The 24481-nt window shown below is 43.3% G+C and overlaps 1 protein-coding gene and 1 long non-coding RNA gene across 3 annotated transcripts in view; one reads left to right on the top strand and one right to left on the bottom strand.

Annotated features, from left to right (window-relative positions):
* TSPAN7 (tetraspanin 7) overlaps positions 1 to 18802 on the bottom strand; it is a 99635-nt gene extending 80833 nt beyond the window's left edge. Inside the window, exons 1-2 of one of the 2 annotated variants that reach the window (XM_032678685.1) lie at positions 18798 to 18802; positions 13738 to 13834 (exon numbers count right to left, since the gene is read on the bottom strand). In XM_032678685.1, the coding sequence (XP_032534576.1) occupies positions 13738 to 13818 (81 nt within the window). In that variant the 5' untranslated portion in view covers positions 13819 to 13834; positions 18798 to 18802. Of the gene's footprint in view, positions 1 to 13737; positions 13865 to 18797 lie in introns of those variants that run through there. The other variant, XM_032678684.1, reaches the window with a different exon arrangement.
* Positions 12740 to 24121, top strand: LOC116782273. Its single transcript, XR_004355191.1, has 5 exons — positions 12740 to 13136; positions 19040 to 19104; positions 19345 to 19444; positions 19586 to 19660; positions 21326 to 24121. It is a non-coding gene; the product is annotated as an uncharacterized LOC116782273 (long non-coding RNA).
* Positions 24122 to 24481: the final 360 nt, after the last annotated feature.

Consider the following 24481-nt stretch of genomic DNA (forward strand, 5'->3'; position numbering starts at 1 on the left):
TGCTCTCAGCCCCACCAGCTGACCAAAAGCCATTACAAGGGATTTTAGGACAGGGACTATCAGAAGAAAACCAGCCTGTCATTCACCCACTCATATCCAAGATGCATGTTAAGATGAATGATGACATCTTTCCATGAGCTGTCCCTGCCTACACCCACCAAACAACAAAATACACCTTAATCCAGGCTAGTGAAAAGCCTTAATTTAACTCTGACACAAACCAAGGGCAGCCAGCACTAACTTCTTCTAGAACGGTCTTGCTGGGGTGTGGGAGAAAGCACAGACCTATGGTACAGGCTGTAGAATAGGCTCTCAGCATGAACTAATTCCTTTCTACTTGAAGAAATGCCTAAATTAAATGTTTCCTCCGAGCAACACATTACCTGAAATCTTTGTTCTCACAACCTGTTCTAGCCTTAAATGGCAGCTTGGGAAGCCGACTCTGTCCTGCAGAGCACAAGTTAGACTCTACCCCAGTAGGTGTTAGTGTCCTTTTCCTGCACTAAAGCAGAGTTCTGAGAGCTGCCATCACCACACAGACTGTACTTTGTAGCTGTGTGATTAAAATTTAACAAACAAAACTGCTAATAAGTCTTTGCAGCTGTCATACTATCCACTGTGTGAGTAAACTAGAGAGAAATCCTTCTTTAGCTAAGAAGTCAGTCCTAGAAGCACTTGATAATCTCACTCAGAATCTGGCAGAATCCACAAATGACAAAATTCTGCACACTGGTCTTTAACCAGAACTCCATGTTAGCAAAACCTTTCTCCATATCCTCATGTCTGCAGCAGGGTAACCACTTTGTTCTGGAGGTCACCATTTAAACTTGATCCTGCTTGCTACACTTGGAACACACCATGGAGATAACAGATCACTGACAGCACAAAAAGGATGAGGACATTCTTAGGCAGGTACAACAAGTCTCCTCTCTTTGAATAAGTGTGTCAACACCCTTGTTTCTCAGCCAAATAATCTTTCAAAATAAAGGTGGATAGCCATCTACAGAAATGCAAACTTTTTTCCATGAAGGAAAACTATCCCCCCTATTCTCCCTGCATGACAGATTTTTGTTTTCCCCCTACAAAAGGGCCTGACTGATCTATGAAGCCAGGAAATGTGTGGATCATTCCCAGCTGTGGAAGCCCACTCACCCTGGAACTTGCTCTCATGCACCAGCAGCAGTGCTCCCTCTCCCAAGATATTGAATAGTCTGAGATGCTTTTTCCAGTGCATTATGTATATGCAACTTCAGAATAAAGAAACATCACGGTGTACCAATGCCATAGTTCAGATACAGCCAGCTGCTCCATCATAATCTCTCTCCACAAGCAGTATTCATTAGACTTCTCAGAAACATTCCCATACTCTACAGGCTGCCTTAACATCAGGTAGAGTGCAATTTTTATTTCAGCTTGCTATTCTTGCAATTGAAATAAGATGTCAAAGTGAGTGCTACAATGTAATAATTACAGTCAAGGACTTAAAATAACTGACTCACAGCTGTACCAAATTTGACCAAACCACTCCTTAGACACTTTGCTGGATTTTCATCAGTGTCTCCATCTACAAAAGGGACATGCCAATTACTATTTTTTAAGGGCTACCACTGGTAAATAAATCCAAAGGTTTAGCTTTGCCATAAGTAATTGCACTTAAGAACCAGAAAAACATAATGTACATCTGTCAATGTTGTAAGTAATCCACCCTATATACATACAGGGTGCAGGGTCCATTTTTTTCTGAATTTGTTCTGAATTTAATCCAAAGAACGTGCACTCTGCCATGCCCTCTGGTGCCAGCCATAATACTCAGCATTTATTCATCTACCAGCTGACTCACGTGTGATCTCACACCACTTCACCAACTCATCAACACATCTACAGATTGAGTCTTTTGCTCCTGCCTTTTTCAGTTTAGGCTTTGTTTTTATAGAAGCTGCAAAATTTTAAACACAATTCTACCTCTTTTAGGGTCCATCTAAGCTTCAGTAGAACTGGCATGTCAGAGGATCACACATATTGCAAAATGATGTCATGCTGCAAAGTCATAGGGCAACCAAAGCACATCTAGAGACAGGAGGCAGAACTTTACAAATCCTCCATCTGGACAGAGGAAGGGAAACGGGGTTTATCCTGATGAGATATCTAGCACAAGGATGAACGCTAAACACTCCCAATTCCAAGTCTATGGGAATAATAACTATCTGTTTCACTGAACTTGAATATTAAGCACAGGAGGTTTCAAAAACCACTGCCTGACTGCACAAGATGGTTCAGTAGTATTTGCTTCCCACTGATTTTAAGCAGAGCAAGATGACTTTACAAGATATTTTACACCTTTCATATGGACAAAGCTCAGTCCACCCACATGTGCTCATCAACTACTGATGTAATTCTTCTTAAAATGTCTTTTATTTCATAATCTTTTGCTTGCCAGTATTGCACTAACATATGATGTAGAGCAAATATGTTTTCAAGGGGCACATGTTACTACCACACAGACTTGGGCTTGGGTGCACAACTGATCAGCTGGTAAATGGTGCTAGAACAGAAAGTGCTTAACTCTGTTCCTCACTGATGAGGTAGCTCTTATTTTTATATCATTAATAACTTGATTGATTACCTAAGAGTAAAGTCTTCGCATGAAATTCTTCTCAACATCCTTCAGATGATTTAGAGGTCTGCAGTCTTCTGTATTTTTCATATTCCATGGTGGTGGAAAAAATAGGAATTCATCTTGGCCTAATATCTGGCATGAAACTAGAAAGCCAAGCACTTAATGAAATTAGGAGAAGAAATCAACTAAGCAGTTGTGGTTCAGTTGTGTTCTTGATCATCTGGGGATTGCATTGCTCCAGGAAACAGCCCAGCTCCTTGCTTTAGTACTGGATATTCTTCACAGCAGAGGAATTAATCCTGTCTGGTCCTCCAGCAATGTAAGGTCAGTGAATGAGGGGGGGAGGGAACACTTTAAATCTGATACTTCTGTTAAAAAATAGCTATGGTTCAGCATGCTCAGGTTTCCATACAACAGGGACCAGGTTTGGTTTGGGTTAAAGAGTATTGCATGCATATCACACACGCCAGCTCACAGAAACCGAGGCAACTTTTCCATAACATTTTGAACAACTTCATGAGCTGAAACTTCTCTCTACCACAGACATACCTATTTTAAGTACAACCATCTTGTCAGAAAGCAACTGGTTGTTGCTTATAAAACACAAAAGTCCTGGAAGTGGGAGGTTTTATTTTTGTTTCTGGTTTCAGTTGAAAATAACACAAGTGCTGGATGAAATACTGTCTATTACCCACAGTGGTTGGTCCAGCACATCTCCTGCAGCTTGTAATTTCACCAGCTGGTGAGCACAGTGGGACAGCCCACCCCACACCTGTGTGCCCCAGGGCAGAGCCTGGCAGTGCTCTTATCCTGTCCAGAGGGCTGCTGGCTGTCCCCTGGCTGTGGCAGGGACCACCTTGGATGGGACAAGGACCCATGGTCCTGTCTTGCATATACCTCTGGTGACCATGCCAGTAAACACAGCTGAGGGTGGGTGAATTCAGTGCTGAGCAGAGGACAGAGTGCACTGAGCTGTCCTTTCCATGCCCAGAGGATGCTCAGTGAAAGCATCATTTTGAAGTAGGGAGACCAAAGGGGAAAGATTTAAAAAAGAGTATTTTCCCATAGAAACTATTTATTTACAAGATCATGGGCAGAAACAACAGTTGCCCCATCCTGCCAGGGAATTTTGCACAAGTGTTCTGAAACAGGGATCCTGCACATACTCAGTAAATGCAGCAAAGTCATGCTGCCTCCTAGAAAGGCCATGAGTGTCCCCAGTCCTACCTGCCATGACAGAAATAAACCTGTAGTGCCATCCCTGTGAACTGCTTTTTTTACCTTTCTAAAATGTGTGACCTTCCATTAGAAAATCCTTCTTCAATCCCTTTGCATCAACTCCTGATTTGTGAGAACAGGAAGCAAGGAATACACTGAGGCCTGGATTCTATGTTCCAAGAAATAATACTGAAACATTCCTGACAATCAGCTTCCCAGCATCTTAAGGTCCTGGTTCTTTCTTCAGGAGTTTATAGACCTCACTTACATAGAAAAAACCCAAAACCCTGAGGTCTGCAGGTGATGCATAGATGGTCTATAAATTGTTCTGGGACAAGAAAGATCAATTTAAGCCTCCAGGTTGTTTGATCTGCATGATTTAACTCATCAGTTTTTCCTGAAGTAACTGGAAAGAGAAACTCAGTTCCAGATAACACTTAAGCTGATCTCAGCATTCACTAGCAACTCCACACTGGGTCGGCTGACTCAAAGACTCAGCTATACAAAAAAGCAGCTCTACCATAGCATAAATAACCTGTAAACCCAGAGGAAGTAGAAAAAAAAAAAAAAGAGAGAATCTCTAAACATGCAAAAATATCAGCTGCTGGTTTCCTGTAAGACATTATTTTGCAGGTAAATCAAAATACCCTCTGTCTGCAATCAGTGCACAACGCAGAGCAGCAAGTCCTACACTCAGCACAGGGCAGCTGCACCTGTTAAAATGATCCCAGCCATAAGATGCAGCCATCAGGAAGAGCATCAAGGTCCTGAGGGTAACCTATCTGTATTTGTTTCCTCTTTGTTTTCAAAGAGAAACAGAAGTGACATGCTCTTAATTATGTTTCCATTCCAAGCCTAATTAGAGACAGTTAGATGTTAAGTACTATTGAAGTGAAATGCATACAGGAGGATTGAGTTTCTACCTGTTCTTCTTTCTGTTAATGCATACCTGGAAAGTGTCCTCTCTTTTATCTTTATCTGTTCTTGCAAGAATGAAAGCCACAACTTTCCTGACACGTTTCTGGTGTTTTGACTGCCTTTTGATACAGTGGTGGCCATAGCTATTTGAAATGAAAATGCTTTGGCCAGGAAACTATTAGGGAACACAGCAAAAATCAAAGGATTTTCCCCCTTCACCTTCATTGTAGGAAGCTTGCATCAATCATCCATCTCAAATAGCTTTTGGAATTGACTTGCACTTGTTGCCACAGTGTCCTTCACCTTTTCTTTGGTGAGGTCAGAGTAGAGCACCTGGACAGGCCAGGCAAGCTGCACACTGCCACACACCTTTGTGTTATCTTCTAAAATGGAAAAAAAAAATGCAATCCAGGTGTTTATCCTTGCAGAGTGCGTGGGCTTGCAGACCCCAGTTCCTCAGATTGTGCCACAGATTTTCACCTCTGGTTGGTCCCCAAACCCCAGACACAACTTTGAAGCTTTGGTGGTGCCCAATTGAACTGATGCAACTTATGCCACGACACAACCGGTGATGCCATAAACTGACCTGGTTCCAAGTCCAGCTATAAAAAGGAACGCCAACATTATCTGGCATACTCAGGAAATTCTCATTTCTTTGAAAACTTTCTTTTTTTAGGATTACCCCAGTCACCAACAGTTTCCATCCCTGAGAAGACTACCTCCATCAAAAATTTCAGGTTGTGATATAGCTCCCATTTATTATTAGAAATATACTAAATGAGCAGTTTTTCATATTCGGTTGCCAAAAACGCTGAAAAGGAGTTTTCCAAACACTTCAAATTTGTTGCCAGATGGAGGCCAACCCATCAGAAACTGTCCAAATGATAAAGGTTTTTAAAGCTTATCAAATCATTAAATCAGCATGGTGCAGCTGAGTCTTCAGTTGCAGGGGTTGTATTTAGGTCCTCGCAATAAGAATTTCTCATGTGCTAAGAGTGAGTTACAAACATACTGTGCTGGTGCAATTCAGTGCAATTTGCTGCTCCTGTGTAGTGCATTCTTCAAAGCAGTGCCTGTAATCTGGTCAGGAACAAGATCCTGAAGAACTTGTCAGCTTCACTGACAACTTCAATCCCATGGCATCATCAGGTCTGAGCTGATCATTTCTGCTCAAAGGCATTAAGGCACTCAGTGGTTATATGGGTCATACAGCAGGGGCTTCCTTCCCTTCCCAGTTTTAGGGAAATGTAAGTGCTTCTTTTCCTATGATATTTACAGGGTTTCCCTTTCTCCTCTCCTTCTCTGTAGCACCATGTAAGCATGTCAACCTTTTCCTCAGGTCTGCTCCCAAGATCCACAGACTTTTGCAGATTAAATCCATCACCTTGTTATGCACATCACCACACTCCTAGCAAATAAACTCTTAAAAAAAAATTCTTGAATGTGAAAAAAACCAAAAGGAACATTTCTTTTTGATCCATCCTAATCCACGAGCAACCTAAACCAAACCCAACCTTTTTTCAAAGCTCACAGCAAATAACTCTCAGAAATAAATGATGGCAAGGCACAATTTCAGCCTTCTTCCCAGCCCAGGCTGTTGCCTTGTGGTGCACCCTGCTTGACTTCTGGGAGGGAGTCACTGCTGGTATCACACAGTGACCAGCCACCAATTGAACTCAGCACAGAAATTCAGGGAGATGAGTAAAGTAAGAAACGGAAAGGGAAGGGGAGCTGCTTGCTTCTATTAAAGATTTTAACACTGTCCCCAGAACCACATAAATGAAAACAGAACATCTGGAAAACATCTTGCAAAACACTACATGGAAATTACAGCAAAATTAGTATTAGCAGCATTGCTTCCACTCTTTTACTACAGCTCCTAAAAATCCTGTGGCCTACTCCCAGAGCTCAAAGAACCAACTCAGCTATGAAGTAATGATAATCCTGTAAGACACAAGTGTGCCACGCTTCAGAGTCTCTTTAGTACAGGAGAAATTTAAATACTTCCCTCTCATAACCCAGAACTGTTATATATATATAAGCCATCTACCCACCACTGTGAAAGAGAGCTAAGATGGAAAGAAGCACGTTCTACCAAAGTGAAGGATGCATTCTCTGAGAGATGATTAAATATTAATTGAGTGAGCCAAAAGAAATAATCATGTAAAAGAAATCATGTAAATAAAAACAGCCTTACAGTATCTGTTATCTGCTCCCTACAGTCACCTCTGTAGTCTTGCATTTTATTCTAAAGATTCAGTCACCAAGGTTTGCAAGACACTGAGGGCTGAAAACTGCAAATTTGGTAGTTGCAGAACAGACTCAGTATTACAGTAAAGCTGGTATCTATGTAACAAGAATCTCTGGGCTTAAAATGCATGTGAAAGATTGAAGGAGATGTTTCTGTAAGCTCAGTGCACAAAGAGCCTTTCTAGATATTCATCTATTAACTCATTGGCATGTAAATTTGTAGGACAGTTACAACAACCGAAGAAATGATGATAAAAATCCAGAGATGGAGACAACTAACAATACCAGGTAACCTAATTTAGATCCCTGACAGCACAAGGAATTGATAAATAGTCACAGAACCACAGATAAAATCAGATTATTGGATCCGTTTTAAATTCCCTTGGTTTACCTACAATAATTGCCTCCGTTTCCTTGACAAGCATGGCTGGTATGAACCAGCATCCAAGAAAAAAGACTCTACTGCTGTTTCAATGGAAAAGTGATAGCAAGGCCTCCCCAGCATCCTTCCTTAGAATTTCTATTTACACTGTTTAGGCCACACAACACGGTGGCTAGAACAGGAGTGGATGCTAAACAGCCAAGTGTTTACTACACATACAGCAGTACTCCCCCACACCTCCATCCCCTTGGAAAAAGCAAGGGCTTCTGCCACTGCTTGTTGTGAATGCATCCTGTGTCTTCCCAAATACAAATGAAATACTTCAAGTCACCCACTGTCCCTCTTCACCAGTCCAAACCAACCTGTTAATGCGAAAAAGTTACTAACCTCAAACTAGAGAACTGTCCAGATACAAACTCCAACGTCAAGGGCTAGCAGGTACTTTGCTGAGACATAACCATAGTTACACAAATAAAAAAGAAGGAGCATTTGGCCAACAGCAAAGTCAATTATTCATTTAAATGAGGTGTACAGTGCTAATTAGTACCATAAACACACAATTTTCAGAATGTGAGTGGGCACTGGCAATGCAAAAACTGCATCCACTGTAGTCAGGCAAACTGACTACACTCATAAAACCAATTTCTTGCCAAGGAGGGGAACAGGGTGAGGTCCTAGAAATGTCTGAAGGCACAATCCATGCCACATGGAAGCTTCCCCTGTGACATCCCACCCATAGGTGACCCTGGGGTAACAGGTAGAGGTTCTGCATGCTGGCAACAACAGCCCCAGCACTAGGTATGGAACACACATCAAAGTTATAATCTTCCCTGTTTACCCACACTGTCTGGAGCTGCCCTGCTGGCATAGATCTCATCTGTTAGGACTGTCATCAAGGGGGTTTTGTACCACATTGTAATAAAAACAAAAAATCCCACCAAAACCACCACAAAACTAAGCCAAGTTGGGTACATATCCCAAGAGGAAACTTAGAAAGCTGACTCTGGAGTTATGGTTTAAAACACCATCTAGCCTTTATTTGTTGTTTTTTAAATCCAGTTATTTATTTAGCCAACAGAATTCACCTTGGGCTATACTCACAAGAAAACACTGCTATCTTTAATCTTTCATGTATATCATTATGTGAGCAGAACAGGAAACGACTGACTTAAGGAGGTAACTGCATGAGATTTGTGCCTAAACCACGGAGCACTCCAAATCCATCATAATGGGGGGATTTTTTGCATTTTTGAGAGTGTGATTTTTTTTTTTAATTTCAGGTAACTATGTATGAATAATAACATTTCTTTCTAAAAGTATAGCGATGTTGACTTTGCAGTCAGTGGAACCACCAAAAGACTGAGCAATCTAAGCCACATGGGAAAGCTAAATTTTTCCCAAAATATTTCCTCTAAAACCATCTGCTAACAGATATTTTAAAAAAAATTTAAAGAATGAATATAAGCATTCTAAGAGGTATTAAAAAGACCAGAAACATGCAGAAAATAATGCAGGAGCACTGCAAAGAATTTCTGGGGAGAAAACCAGTAATTTCAGCAACCCAGCTGGACACTCATAGCGAAGATGACTAATGCCACTAGTAACTCAAAGGGACACGCAAATTTAATCCCATATTATAATGCATGGCTAAAAAGGTTGCATTTGAAGATGGGTCAGCAGTGGAGCCATAAATCTGTGTTACAGGGGAGGCCACTTGCTCTTTGTCTCAGGCATTTCCCGGAAAATGGCTTTGTGAGCTCCCGGAATGGTGGGTGAATGCTGTCTCCACCCTACCACCACAGCACAAGGATCAGGAGCTGCCTGCCCCAACACCACAGCCACTCACAGCCCCCCACCAGTGACCTCCTTTTCAGGAAGCCTGAAAGAAGATGGAAACGGGGGGAGGAGGGGAGCAGGATTCAAAGGAGACACCAACTCTCCCAGTGCCCCCCATGCTAGAGAGGGCCTGAGCCCGTCATCCTTCATGGGCCACCTTCTGACCCCCTGACCTCCACACCAGTGACACCGCAGCCACCAGAGGAACTGGCTAAAAGAAGATGAACTACAAGAAAACATGCAATTTCAACCTGGTTTAAAATCACAGCACTGGCTGTGGCCTCACAGCCAAGCAACACTTACCTGTCCCACCACACTCCAGTCCACGGATCTCCTGCCACTTGCCAACCTCCAAGGGGTCCTACCAGGATGCACAGGTCCATTTTCAAAGCGATAAAAACTTGGAAATCTAAACTACCACTATTGCAAATAACTATCTTAGTTCAGATTTTGTCACATTGCAAAAGACAAGCCAAGTTCCAAGAACCTAATGCAGTCTCCAAAACATTGACTTTGGAAGGTGCTCTTCAGATCAGTGACTCACCTTTGAAAAATATCTGTGTGGAAACTCTACTTCTATGCTTTTATTACATTAATGAACAGCAAGAAAACCCAATACCAGCAGTACAGCACACACAAAGCACTCATTTGAGTGCCAAGTGTCTCACAGGGCCTAAAATTGGAAGGTAATCACTTTGCTACGGTGCCTATTTGGGGCAACAAGAAGCTTTGCATGGAAGATGAAACCCGTTTTCTGCAGCCGTATGACTTTAAGGACCAATGCACGCACCCTTAAAGCTCCTTCCAAAACACATACAGGCAGGCAGTTAATTTGGTAACAAAATATATTTTGAAGGCTACAATGAAGTATTAAGTATACACATGTTTTAAGACAAAAGGTTACTTAAGTGTTAGATAATTACAAGGTACTGAGAGGTGCTTCAAGGTTTCATTCTCCTATATATAAAAAAAATCACTTTGAATTCTAATCCAAAATTCGTCTTCTCTTAAAAACAAGACAGGTTATATCTTGGATTTCTATGCAAGCAATTTATGATACCCAAAAGGAAAAAAAATAAAAATAGCTAACAGCCAAGCAGAGCTTTTATCACCTTTTTTTAATCTTCTAGTTCCAAATCAGATGCATTCAGTACAGAATTCTGATTAGGAAAAAAAGGGCTGTTGAATTTTTATTACTACATCCCTTAAGGACCAAAAGTGGTAACCTTAGGCACTTAATGTGTTCTATGAATAACAATACATATGAGCACATAAAAAGCTTGTTATCTCTGTTTATGGAATTCTTTTACCATATTGATACATTTACGGAAAGAAGTTGGGAAGTACGGTGAGGGGGAGGAGAGGAAGCTATCAAAATAACAAATACCATTAAATAAAACCTATTTGGAGAGGAACAAGCTAGACAGTATGAAATTTGAATGAACCATGTCTCCTCATTACGGTCCTGCAGCTCCCATGTAGTCAGTGGAGCCTCATTCAATGCTCATACTAAAAGCCTTCACTCGTATGCACCTCTCCCATTGATACAAATGCAATTCATATTTAACCCTGACAATCACTTGTTATACGAGCTTTCTGTGTACATTGATTTTCTTATTTTATAAACAATGTAAATGAAGAGAAGTCCTTCATGATGGTTCAAAACAGCTCACTGGATGCACAGAAGAATCTTCTCCCCCTGTCCCCTCACATCGGAGTCCATAAACACTTGGCTTGATAACCAAAGGGCTGCCACCACACACCACCCTGTCACAGGACAACTTTGTGCCCTGTGTTATAACACAACTCCATCCCCACAGCTAGAAAAAAAATCCATACGAACTGCAGCTAAGCAACGCCGGGCTTTCTCCTTCAGAAATCAGCTTGCAGCCTCTCCAAAAATGTGGGAAAGCCGTCAGAATGAAAATTTACAAACCAACCATTTGTGGTGCTGGCATGGTTTCCTTCTGGTATTTAGATCAGTCCAAGAAATAAATTTTTAAAATAGTTCCTCCAATAGAATCCTTGCCATATTTTCAGCTCTGAGAATTCACAGGGACCAAATTCAAGTTACGCTGGCTCTGGAACCAGCAGCTTGTGAGAGTACAAAAAGCATCCTAGAAAATAATGGAGGGAGGGTTGAGGCAAGTCCATGCATCTTTCAGCTCTCAGACTTGCCTGCAAAAAGAAAAGGAGCATACGGCCAAAGTGAACTAGGTTTCTGCTCTACTCATGGCAATAACTGTAACCTGCTCCAATTTATGTTATTTGGATTTAAAGCTCAGCAGGGGGCCAAACGTGAATTAGTTTTTGTTCTTCTATTTAGCATGGAAGAACTAATGAAGACTTAGGGTCTGCTGTCAAATATTTTGGACCTTTAAAAGTCCTTTGCTGTCTTCCCCCACTGAGACCTGCCTAGGTTTCCATAGGTTGGTGCCTTGAGAAACCAGATGAAAGAGCAAGTGGGATAGTTCGCTCTCCTTTGCTCATGGTTGCAGGATTGTGTCTCCAACTGTTTATTTCTTCTTCCTTTTCTGGGCTCAGGGAAGATGATAAGCAGACAAACACTCTGAGGGCTGCCAAATGTTAAGTAACTAGAAGAGTGGGCCATGCCCTTGGAGAAGAGCAGGACACACGGGAGCCTGACACATAGTTCAGAATAAAATAATTTGCAGGAGAGCATCCCACCAGCACAGCTGTGTTGCTGGAGCCCAGACCAGAGTTCAACTGTGTTATTTACCCTACAAGGTCCCAGCTGTCAACCTGGCCTGGCATCACGACAGCCTACAGCACAAATGCCCTTAGCCAGCTGCTTGGCTCAATGTACAATTCTCTCTTTTTTAATGAGATTAGCGCTGGTGAAATGTGCTAGCTCAACAGACATGCCGATCTAAGTCCTCTGTTTTTTCGGGCTACAGCAGACACAGCAATCACTTTTAAAAGAAGACACAATTTTAAAAGACACCCTGAATTCGCCAGGGCTCCTGCAATTGCTCATTCATCACAGGAAGAAGAGGGGTTTCTTATAGATCCACTGAGAACTGAGGACTGGAAAGGATGAGTCTTGAAATTGTGGTAAGTGTATAAACTTAGCAACCTACCTCCTTGAGACTAGCGTGAAGGATCTACTTGCCAACAAAAAAAAAAACAAAAACAAAACAGATGATTCTGGCTTTTTATCCATTTCAGTCATCAAATACATCTGCTGCGGCTACCGCCAAAATTGTTAAAGAACAAGGGGGAGGGGGTGTACGTTAAACACCGGGGAGCAAGGGGAGTCAATAACACAGAGGTACTGCTGTAAATATGGATTAGCAAAATGCATTTTGGTTATGCTTTAAAAAAAAACCTGTTAAAGTTGAAACAGCTGAAGTAATGTGTTCACTATAACGCTGTCAAACGTTATTGCCATGAATAAGCAATTCTTTGTTTAGAATGCATTTTTAAGCAGAATGATGAAAATTTGAGTCACCCTGTTTCGCAGGCACTATTCACAGCACAAAGCTACTAAACCGATAAAGCACAATCAGCTCCCCTTGCTAGGAAGTGACAAATGCGCCTTAGGGCACGGTATCGATGATGTGCGGATCACGGTCTCTAACGGCGCACAGCGGGGCCATTATCGTGTGTTGTCACCGCGTGCCATTAAAAGGACTTTAATCTGCCGATCGCCGCCGCGATACGCGGCTCCTGCCAGGGATCTACCGACTGACAGGCCGGGACGCTGCGAAATCCCCCAGCCCCCGGGGTCGCCTGAAAAACACGGCCCGGCTCCCCCGTCAGTCAATCGCGGCAACTCAATTAATGCATCTGGGTCAGGAAAATGGTTTGCGGGAGCCTGAGCCCGGTTACGAAACGCGGATACCGCGGCGGGTACCGCGGGCGGCGGCGGAGGGCAGCACCCGCTGAGCCCAGGTGAGCACCGGGGAGGGACCGGGGGGCACCGAGGTGGCACCTCCGGGCCCCGCGGTGGGACAGGGATGTGGCAGCAGCCGGGACACGGGCGGGGGCCGTCTTGCAGCCCCCCCACCCCCGGTCCGGCTGGCCAAGGGAAGCAGCGGGGAGGGGGGGCGGCCAAGGCGACTGTCGGAGAGACCTCTGCAACTTTCCCCGGTGGGGGCTCGGGGGGTATGTGCTCGGCGCGAGAAGAGGCAAAAAACATTACTTTAAATATATATATATGTATGTGTGTGTGTGTGTATAAATATGTGCACATACATACATGTATATGAGTGCGTATATATATAAATGTATATATACACATATATAAGTGCATATATATAAAAATATAAATACACACAAATATATATGTGTATATAAATACACATATATGAGTATACACATATATATTCCGGCGGATACAGTCCGTCCCCGCACGGCACGGCGGTGCATCCGCGGCAGATCCGCGCTGCGGAGACCCCGCCGCCCCCCGCCCCGGGCAGGTGGGGGCCGCGGGAGTGCCGGGGCCGTGCCCGGGTGGTCGGTGTGTGCCCGCGCCGCGCCGCTCCGCACTCACCCAGAAAACGAAGGAGTAGATGATGAGGAGAGTTTTCAGACACGTTATCACGGGTTTGGTCTCCATTCTCCTCGATGCCATAATACTGAGATCCCGGCTGCAGGCTGGGCGCGGGAGGAGGCGGAGGAGGAGGGAGGGGAGGGGGAGGGAGGAGAGAGCTGGGGGGGGGGGGCGGAGGGAGGTGAGCTCAGCTCAGCGCCAGGCTCGCCCTGCTCGCCGGGGCCCGGGCTCACCGCGCCTCCTGCTGCCGCTTGGGGACCCCCGCCCCGGGCCGCCGAGCGGCGGGGAGAGGGGGCTGAAATATCACCTGCCAGGCGGTGGCCGCGGGGCACAGGGATCTACCCCCGGAGGAGTGTAATTTACTGGAATATCTCGGGTGAGGCGGGGGGAGGGCGGCTGAAGGTTTTGAAAGATGAAGTGAAAGAACCCCCTCGGCCTCCTCCTTTTCTCGGGAAGGTGCTCGGAAGCGTTGCTTGGGGTGCTTAGGGGCTTGGGGAGGGGGGCTCTGGATGGTCGAAACTGGAGAGGGAATTGCCCTTACGGGAGAAAATATCTTTTGGTGTCACGATGAAAATGTGTGTTTGTGTGCAAGCTGCAAGAATCTGGAGACCAGAGCAAGGGCATGTAGGACAGCTTTGACAGTGCTCTGGTTACAGCCACATAGTCTGGGTGAGCCAGGCTGTGTAAGAGCAAGAGCTCTGCACCGAAGCCATTTGAGGGGCCAGGGCTCCTCCAGCCCTGCGCCTGTGACGTACCTCTTTGCAGCTCCAGTGCAGGTGATTGAATTGAGACAGTAGGATCTATGATCTATGAATGAGCAGGTTGTGAAGCTCAGATGCTTCTGATGCTTCTGAAGCCTGGTCCCTAACCTTGGCTTCACCTCACCCTCAAATCTCAACTCTATCCTAAAAAGGCATTGAACCCCAGCCTAAAATGATCAGAAACCTTGCAATTCTACATGTCTTTGAGACCCTGAGCTTCAGCTGAAACAGACCTGGCTCAACTCTGCCTGGAGTGACAGTACACCCCAGAGAGAGAACAGATCTCTGGAGAGAGCTGGCTTCTCCTTATTGTCCCTGCAGCCACCAGCCCACTGTAAAATCCAGCAAGGGATGGACAGCAGAGAAATAACTGCATTAGTCTGGGAATGGAAAGGGACCTGATGCTGCAGAGCCCCTGCTGCAGCAAAACAGTGGTGTGGGACTCACTGGACTCCTCTGGGTAGAGTTAAAAAAGGCTTGTGGGGTGGCTGCCTTCAGGAAAACTACAGCCAGAATGAGGGCACACACGTGCCTTGGCAGCCCGAACTCCTGCGCCAAGACCATGGGCAGGCGCAGAGGGAATGACTTCAGGTTTCCTTTTCTGTAGTTCACATTTTGGAGGAGGGTAATGGGAGTGAATGCTGGAGCATAGCATGGCCCTCCTGAATGGTGTGCCTGCACACTCCACAGAGCAGGGCTCTGAACTGTACCTTTCACTGCATTAAACAAGGTCAACGCTAAGCAGCGTATTTCCTCAAGCTACAAAAGCAATGTACTTTGTGCATCTGAGATGAACCAAAGTGATAAACCAGACTTTGCTGCTCAAGGGATAGTGTTTAAAATAATATATGGGAAAAAAAATGGTTCCTGAGCAAGTGCTTTTGTAATATGCAGAAGTTTTGACATAAAAACTGCTGCAAGATTTTGCTGGGTTTGACTTATGTCTTTAAGACTTGGTTAGCCTACTATTTTCCAAAACAATGAAGGCATCTAAAAGATGCTTGAGGGGGGAGTATTTTGCAGGAGATACTGGGGGTTTTAAGCAATCACTGCTTTTGTGGAAAATTCAGATGACAGGTGCATAAATCTTTATTGACTTTACATTAAAATGTAAATAAGCGCAGTAACTGCAAAAAATTATATTGACAGTAACAACAGTTATAAATATTCACTGTACAAAAATTATACTAAGATTTTTTTGACAGAAAATAGCTAAGCAAGAGCAGGAGACTTCTCTCCCTTCCCCTCACATGGGCTGTAGAAAAGATAAATGCTACTGTCACAGGCCAGGGGACAGCAACCATTTATTTCAGTAGGTATGGTTATACTTCCCCTCCCCTTCAGGTGTTTTTAAGAAAGCGTGAAACAAACTATAATATCAATCAGAATTTAAATATCCAGCCAACAGAAAGCATGGATGGCTATTTTGGTAGATGCTGATTTTGACGAAGACTCAAGATTTCTGCCAATAGCCTGTGATTTTAGGTCACTCTGTCTTCTAGTGCCCAATTTGAGATTCATCTCCTGAGTCTTCTCAGAAGGATGTGCTGGGGATCTAAACTGCACAAGTGCTTATAGAGCCTCCCTTGACAGTGTTGTAAAAACTCAGAGGGTTTTGCACCAGGGAACCAGAGAGAAAACAGAGGTACAAGGAGAAATGTCCCTGTAAGGAAATACAGTTCCTTTTCCCATTAATGTCAGTCCCTAGTGGGACTTATGTCCAGACAATTGAGAAAAAGAGACTCCGTGTTATCTCCACTTGAACCTACAATCTTTCTGCGAAGACTCTGAGTTGCTTTCTGACATACACTGAAGCAGCATATACTTTACTGGATGAAGAGGCAAATTTTGGATTAAAAATGAGAATGTCTGAACAGAGCTGGACATAAATCTGCCTGATTACAGCAAATACCATTAAAATACAGCAAGAGCACCAAGCCATCAAATATTTTAGGCTTAAATAGAATTATCAAACAATTGCCAGCCTTCATGTGTGGCTTGGAAACACATTTACCTTTTTAAAATATTTTATTTTCTTTTTGCAGATTTGGGAGTGCAGATTCTCAAGTACTACTAGAACAAAATCAAAGCAAGTTTTTGTAAAGCAAAATACATTTTCAGTTCTGTAATCCATGTTTGCAAAGATGGGAGCATAATTACTCTTCACATCTCCCTGCAGAGAGAACATTTTGTAGTTTTTCAAAATAGAACATTTTTTGCCTAACTGTGTAATTTGAAAAATATTTCTTTAATACACTAGCAGTTTGCAAGGATTCTGCTTATGATCAGTGCCCATAAGCTCCTATTTCTTCATAATGCACAGGAAATATCACCTGTCTGAATAATTCTGTGTGCACAGCATTGGTCTAGAAGGAGCTCCCTCATCCCACAACAGGAGAGCATTGTACTGTAGAAAGTGAAAATGAGCACTTCCATCCTTACCTGCATCTGACCTTAGCTATTTGATGGTTAAACAGAAACTTTCTGGGAAAAGTGGTGGAAAGATGTGAATAGCCGTTGCATCAAGCGTGGTAAGGTCTCACACCCTTCTGCAACTGCAGCAGGTGATATGAAATATGGTGCTTTGTTCTCTTCATACCCACTCTGGCCTTTCCCAGATTCACTACGGTGCTGTTGACTGTAAAGGCTGCAACCTCTGCTGCCTTTTACTGAGCATTCTGGCTCATAATCCACACTCACTTCATCCTCCCTGGAGAGTGAAGTTCTGAGGGGTTTTTTGTCCTTTTCTGAGTCCTCCCATCTCCATGTGTCCTGTCAGCACCTGTCCTCAGCTGGCAGAACCCCACAGCCTGTGTCAGTCCACCGTGGAGGAAAGACAAATCTTTTTCACAAAACACAGAAAGCAGAAGAAAAAAAACAATTGCCTGATAACTTTGCTGTGCTTGTGTATCTCAGTGAGTTCAGGCAACTCTGTACGGGTCCCACCGACATCTCCTCATTGGAATTCAGCTCTAAGAAAGCAGAGGTCTTGCACAGCAGTTAGTTTGTTATGTAACCAGTAGCTGCAAACTTTTGGCAGGTGCATCATCAAGTGATGGCCCAGGCCCCGAAATGTGTCTTCCCAAGATGCCTCAGACTTTATAGGTCCCCAGGGAGGAGATGGGGGGTTACAAAGTCAGTGTCAGAGAATGATTTGTCAGAAGAGACCCTGTAAGGAGACAAGTGCGGTATTGGCAAAGTCAATCAAGCTATGCCCATTGATAACAACTGATGAGAAAGGTCCAGTCTCCTGCAGCACAGGTATAAGGGAACAAACAGAGTCATCAGCTTCAGTGGTTTTGTAACAGGTATGAGTTAGGATGAAATGTATGTTCAGTACCAATTCAGGCTAACGGGCTTGTGGGATGGCTCTGCAGTATTGAGAAAATAGTACCACCCTAACCTGATGAACAAGCAGCACATGTTTGCAGAGAAAGGAGTAGTAACACTGGGAAACTTCCTTAGACCATTTAAGAAAGTCTTAGGATGCTTTATAGGAAGCACATCATGCTTTATGAACTATGCTCAGTTTATGTATGCTCTTACGTAGGCCAAAAAGAGACATCAAGGGAGTAAGGATCAAAAGAAGTAGGTTTAGGCAAAAAAAAAGTGGTAAAAACAGTGAACTTTATACCTTTAACAACACAAAATAACCAGTTACAAGATCAAAACTTGTGCAGAGATTAACAAAACTGAGGAAAAGCTTACACTCAGTCTTTCCAGAAGCCAGATGGCAACTAGATATATCCACTTGCAGTGTTTGGTTCAGTGCTGTTTTATAATAATTTTTAGATAATAAAGAAAGATCTCTACCATTCTGTGATCTTCCTTTGCCCCTGGATTGTTACTTGCTATAGGATCAATGAAGTTCTTGATCCTTTGCAGCATGACTTCCAAAGCTTGAGCAGCTTTGTCCCAAAAGCCACACAACTATGTGGAGGCAGGAGGGAGGGTGTGGTTTCCATTATTCTGCTTCCCTCCAGAGCAGGCACGTAGTATCTGCTTTTTTTTTCAGTAATATCGATATAAATAAGCTTTTCATAACTTTTTTGTATTTCTCAGAACATGTCTTGATTTGAAAGGGAAGTTTATAGCTATTTTGTAGGCAAGTAGTTCTCGTGGCTTGTGATGACTTTCCTGATTACTCTGAAGCTTTGTGAAGTGTCCTCTCCAAAGGGAATGGAACAGAAATACATTTGTGACTAATTACCACAACAGGATAAATTAAGATCACCAACACTTACAGAGAAAGGGTGGAGGACTTGGAAAAGATAAGAGGTCAGAAAGCAGAAAATACACAAAGAGCACACAAATACACAAAGAGCATATCTATATTACTTCAGGAGAAGCATTATTACATCTGCAATTGATAGGAGTTCTGACACACAGCAAGAAAAATGGAGCCATACAATTTTATTATCTTCATCCTTAGCAATAAAGTGGCAATTAACCCTGCACATTTGCCAAGTCAGTCAAATTGTTTTGTAATACTATGTTTCTTCTTTCTTTCTTTCTTTTTTTTTTTTTTTCTTTCTTTGTAGTTCTGAATAACAGCACCACATTCTGTCCTGGAGGTGTCCCTGGAACACCTGGGCATTTTCTTAAGGTCAGTAGGTAATTTACAATAACCTTGTGAGGAATTAGATAATTTCTTCTTCTGGAAAGATCAATGTAAAGGGTTAAGAAGCACCTGTGAGGTCCCCCTCCTCCATGGTTTTCTGTTATTTAGTTTCTGTCAAGAAACCTGGTGGAGCTGCACCTTAAACTGTGAACACCACAGTGTTCAGTACTATTTGCATTTTCCTCCTTTTCTTTTCTCAAGTGTGCCATGATTTGTTTCCACTAGATTTCTCCTACATCTACCCTGAAGCAAATGCAAGCAGAACTGAGGAATCTCAGCCTCTTCTCTGGTGCTGGCAGAACTTGCCTCTTGTCATTGCAGGTCTGTAAGTGTTTGCATAAGAAGTAGGTGCAAGTAAGCAAACTCCAGCTTTTCTGTTCTGCAGGTGCAGCCATCCCCTTGTGTGACAGATGCCGACTCCTGACGGACTGACATGTCTGCATGTTGTGTGGTGTTTTCCGTGCAGGGTAAGAGACTGGTCAGCCTGGCCACCTGCAAGGCTCTGCCCAGCCCTTTACATCGTCTCTGACAGCAGCCACTGGTAGGTATGTGGGGAGGGACCCTAACAAGCCTCTTGCCTGGGGTGCTCCTAATGCTCCTGACCCAGCTGCAGACACTGGATTATGTGTGTCAGCCGTAAGAGCCCTGAAGCAACACTGTTCCCCTCCTTTTGGCAGAGACCACTCCAAAGAGTTACAGTTTGCAAACAATATTGAAAAAGTATCATGCAGCTATTTAAGCAGAACGGGAATCCTGGATGCCCTCACCTTATGGACAGAGGGATGGGGAAAGCTCAAGTGTGAGGGAGATGGACTGTGGCCGACATGGATGCTGCTGAGGGAGGTCACTGTGTGGAACTTCTGCTGCAGTGGAAAGGGATGTTATGTTAGCGTGACACAGCAGCATAGGACGAGGTAAAGCACTGTAGGATGAGGGTCACATCAGGACCTGCTAATTCTGCTACTAACCTTAGGGTACAACTGGCAGGACCTGATTCTCAGTGGGAGGATGAAAGAAATGGGAGGATATTCTGGGATACCCAGAGCAATCTTTACTTTACACAGTACAGAGGACAAGGGACAATGTGAAGAACGCCACAGAGGCCACAGTCAGACCAAGAGCTCTTTGATAAATAGCCACACTCAGGGTGGAAAACTGAGACCATGCACACAGTGAAAGGAATTTGAGGTACATGGCATGAATTTTGAGCCAATGTGTTTTCTCTAGGTTTCCTTCTCCTCCTCTAAACAGTGGCTCTTCACTTCTTCAGAAAACAAGATGATTGATTTTTAAAGCTGCCATGCATTTTACTATAGCGAGTTAGTGATAGAAAGAGAAAAAATTGCAACAAATTAGTGTTTTGGCAAGTAGAATTAGGCTGTATAAGCAATAACATTAGAAAAACCAATTCATTGCAGATAAAGTCTATGACAACAAGTCTTCAAACAACCAAAGAACACAAGACTGGTACTTAGAGCACATCCTGTGCCCACCTCAGTGCCACTGCAGGCAGAGGTCTTGATTTTTAAGGACAACCTGTTGCATGTTTTACACAAGTATCTGTTACATGAGCAGATTAAAGATCTAGCTCCAGCTTAGATGCCATTTTTCTGGAGCAGATATGATGCTTCCTGTGATGCTGGGGAATGGAGTGGATGTGAACTGCTCACTCAGATACTGCTTGTTTCTTGAATGAGCAGCTTTTCTTCCCTCATGGAGGATTTTTCTGCTTTGCACCCACATCCCTTCCTTCAGGAGGAGCAAACTTAGCACTGTTTCCTGGAGACACCCATTGCTGGTCTCTCTCAAGTTCCTTCAGTGAGAAGCCTTGTGTCCTCCACAAAAACACAACAATTTCCTAAGCCATTGGGTGAGGAGCCCTGTTCCTCTAAGCAGAGAAGCAGCAAACGCTCGTGGACTCAGTTTGTGTCAGGCTTACCAGCTGTAACAAGCACCATCTGTCAGGCCCCTAACACACCCTCCTACCCTTCCCAGGCTCTTGAATACCTGGGCTTGGGGCCAGCTTAGGTAAGGGTTACAGGTGTCACATCTTGAATCAAAGGTTTGAGAAAACACTGTGAGAAATCATGGTGGGAACGGCCACTCTTCCCTGAGCTTTTAAGCTGAGCACTCTACCTGTGCTCTTTGCCTAAGCTACCTCTGTAGCTACATCACAGACATACCTGTGCCCATTCCTGTGCTCCAGGCTGACCACCCACCCGAGATGGGCTCAGCCCAAGGAATGCAAGAAGCATACGGAGCTTGTTCACAAATCCTCCCTGGCACTGGAAACAAAGCACCATATGCTCGAGCAGCCAGAGCAAAAGGATGCATCCAAGGCAAAGGGAGTCAAGAACAGAAGGGCAAGGGAGGTACACAGGGAAGGCACCAGGACATCTGCTTCATGATTCCCCTCCTCCTTGTGGCCACTGGTGGGTAACACCAGGGGGTGCCTCTCTGACTTCACTTTCTGACATCCTGCCCCTAAGGTGGCTCTTTATGGGCATCTTCCCCTTTCTTACTGCTTTTGGACATCATCACTTCTCTCCTCTTTGCCTTAGGCTTTCCTGGCCCCTTGCTGTGTTAGCTGCCTGCTCAGCCCAGTGTGCAGGTGAAACCAACAGCTGTATCAGCAACAAGCACTGGGAGCAAGGAGATCAGGTCCTGTATGTGTGCCACTGTCCCCAGAACAGAGCATGGTAGGCAAGCCCCCACTCCTCTGTCACTGATGCATAAGTCACAAAGGTCACCTGCATCACTGGTCTGTCACACTGGGTGTGCTGGCTCAGACTGTAGATATTCAGAGTTTTAATTAACATGGAAACAAGTAGGGCTTTCTTTTTTGAACATGTATAGTTGAGGCTGATAAAGTTTTGTGTCAGTTTATTGTTTTGTGTGAGCTTGTTGCCTTTGAGATGTGTGATTTCCAACATGTATACTCGAGTCTGATAAAGTTTTGTATCGGTTTATTGCCTTTAAAATGTATGATTTTCATGTTTGTCCTGAATTGTATCTGTTAACATTTCTTCTTTTTCTGGACAACCAACAGAAAAATGCTTGTATTAGGAATTGAGATAAATGGTTTATTGACTCATTTGAAATATCTTTTTTTTTTATGATATAAAGTCACTTATACTCAATACTCAATCTCAAATGGCAAAAGAAAACATAAAAAAGGGACAGCATAAATGTCAGCACTACAACACACCATGAAAATGATCTCTGAAGAACCCCCTACACTCTCCAGCTCCTCATGGAGCTTCTGACCTGGTCAACAGTCACAGATCTGTACCAGAACATCCCATGTCTTCCTGCCATCATGCTGACCTCATGGATGAGGGATGCAAAGCATGCCTTCAGTCCCTGGGAAACACTGCAGGCATCCCAGTGACACTTGTGTTGAATTTCCACTCTGGGGCAGAAGAATTCAGCAAGTCTCTTATTCATAGCTTTGATGCCTGAGAATGTACAGGATTTGGAAAATGAAGTCTCTCTGACTCTTCCCTTTTTCCATTTCAGTGTTTTCCTTCCACCTTGCATTTTGCAGTCCTCTCTGAGGCCCAGCCCAGCCTGCAGACCTGTGCAGGATCTTTTATCCCACAGACCACCTTTGGGGAGGTTGTCACGTGGCAGTTGCACAGTGTACATAAGTAAAGATGCTACAAGGACTGCACAAGTCACACAAAACCAAACTAAATTATATACTGGTTTTCACTAGGTTCTGATGACTTCAGAAGCACAGCAAGGGCCTCTGTAATACTTATGAATTACTGACATGGTATTATTTCTGTGCAGGAGCAGGACAAAATAGTCACACAGGGGGTGAGCTACGGATCTCACCATTTCCATGCAGGAATAAAAGAACCAGGTACACCTTTCTAGTTTTGATGCAGGATTTGGTTTTTAGCACCTGGATAACATTACTGACCTCCAGAGCATTGCTGTAGACTGTGAAGCAGTACCAAATAAAATACAAAGTTCTACATTTTCTTTCTCCTGAAGATTTTTCTGTCAAACTGGGTCAACTTCTAAGTAAAGCAAGAGAGCATTTTAATCTGTCAGCACTTCAAAACCAGTCTGGTACTTGAAAATTACTTCTGGGCTTAAAAATGTTATGGACTCTGAATTTGGAAGGCAATATTGTGGGTACATAAGATCTAATGGTATATAATTCACAACCTGGTCTTTTCTGATCTTAGTTGACCATTATTTTAGCGAATGTTTCCTTTGGTGAGGTTTGGGGGTGATATGAGCAAGTGAAAGCTCCATGAAGATATCTTTGCTAACACTGAAAATGAAAAACTAGACCAATATCCCCCCAGTTTTTTAATCAGTAGTGTTTGCCACCTTTAAAAAAATACACTATATTATAGGTGTGGAAGCAGATCATAAAACTGCTCTGCCCAGATCTGCAGGGGAATCAAACAGATGGCAGATTCCACTGCAATTTGGATGAAGATTTCATAGCTAGATAATCAAGAAAATAGTAAAGTGGTTTCAAGGTCAACAATGAGGTGAGAATCAGATTTTCTTCAGCTAGGAGCATCTACAGCCTTTCTCACACATTTAGAGGAAATGGACCAAACTCAGAAATTCCTTCACTACCAAGAGCAAAAGCCCTCAGTGTAAGAAGATATTGCTACAGGGGAGAATTTTCTTGGTCAACTAGCTTTTTTAAAATTAAGATTAAAACTATTATTTCCAAATAGTTGTGCATGACTATTTATGTGACTGTATGTTAGTATGTTTTTTTTAAATTCAATTAAACCTACAGGTGGTCATACACCAGATTGTAAATAATATTAGTTATGAATTTTGGCAACCAAAATGATTTTCAAATAATGGTTATTGTTATTGAATTTGTTCTGAGACCAACATGCATGTAGAGCTGTTGGTAGATGATTCTTTTCCTCTGCGCGTGTGTCTTTTATGCCCTCACAAATCCCTGAATTGAGAAGTTATAGCTTTAAATGGAAAATATCCTCCCTGATTTGTTGTGTTCTTTTAAAAATAAAAACCTCAAGCAATCCAGTTTGTGATATCCATCAGGCTCAGCTACACAGATCTGGAGGCTGTATTTCTCTCTTGTTTATGTCGCTGGTCTGGTTTTAGTTAATTTTCACTTCCAGATGTCTCTTGTGCGTGTTGGTTTTTTTCTTTTTCTGGTTAACAGGATATAAATCACCTTGATAGGACTGAGCTGTTTGCTCTGTTTTACTTGTTTTTTTTCTGAATGTGTTTTCCAGAACCTGATCCCTCATCAGGCAAAAGCAAAGTAAGTTTTACTGGCTTAAAACACAGCTTTTACTACAGTTATTTAATGGCATGAAATATGCACAACTCAGTGAGGAATCATTTTTGT

This window comes from Chiroxiphia lanceolata, chromosome 2 (assembly GCF_009829145.1).
Source record: "Chiroxiphia lanceolata isolate bChiLan1 chromosome 2, bChiLan1.pri, whole genome shotgun sequence".
Taxonomy (NCBI): domain Eukaryota; kingdom Metazoa; phylum Chordata; class Aves; order Passeriformes; family Pipridae; genus Chiroxiphia; species Chiroxiphia lanceolata.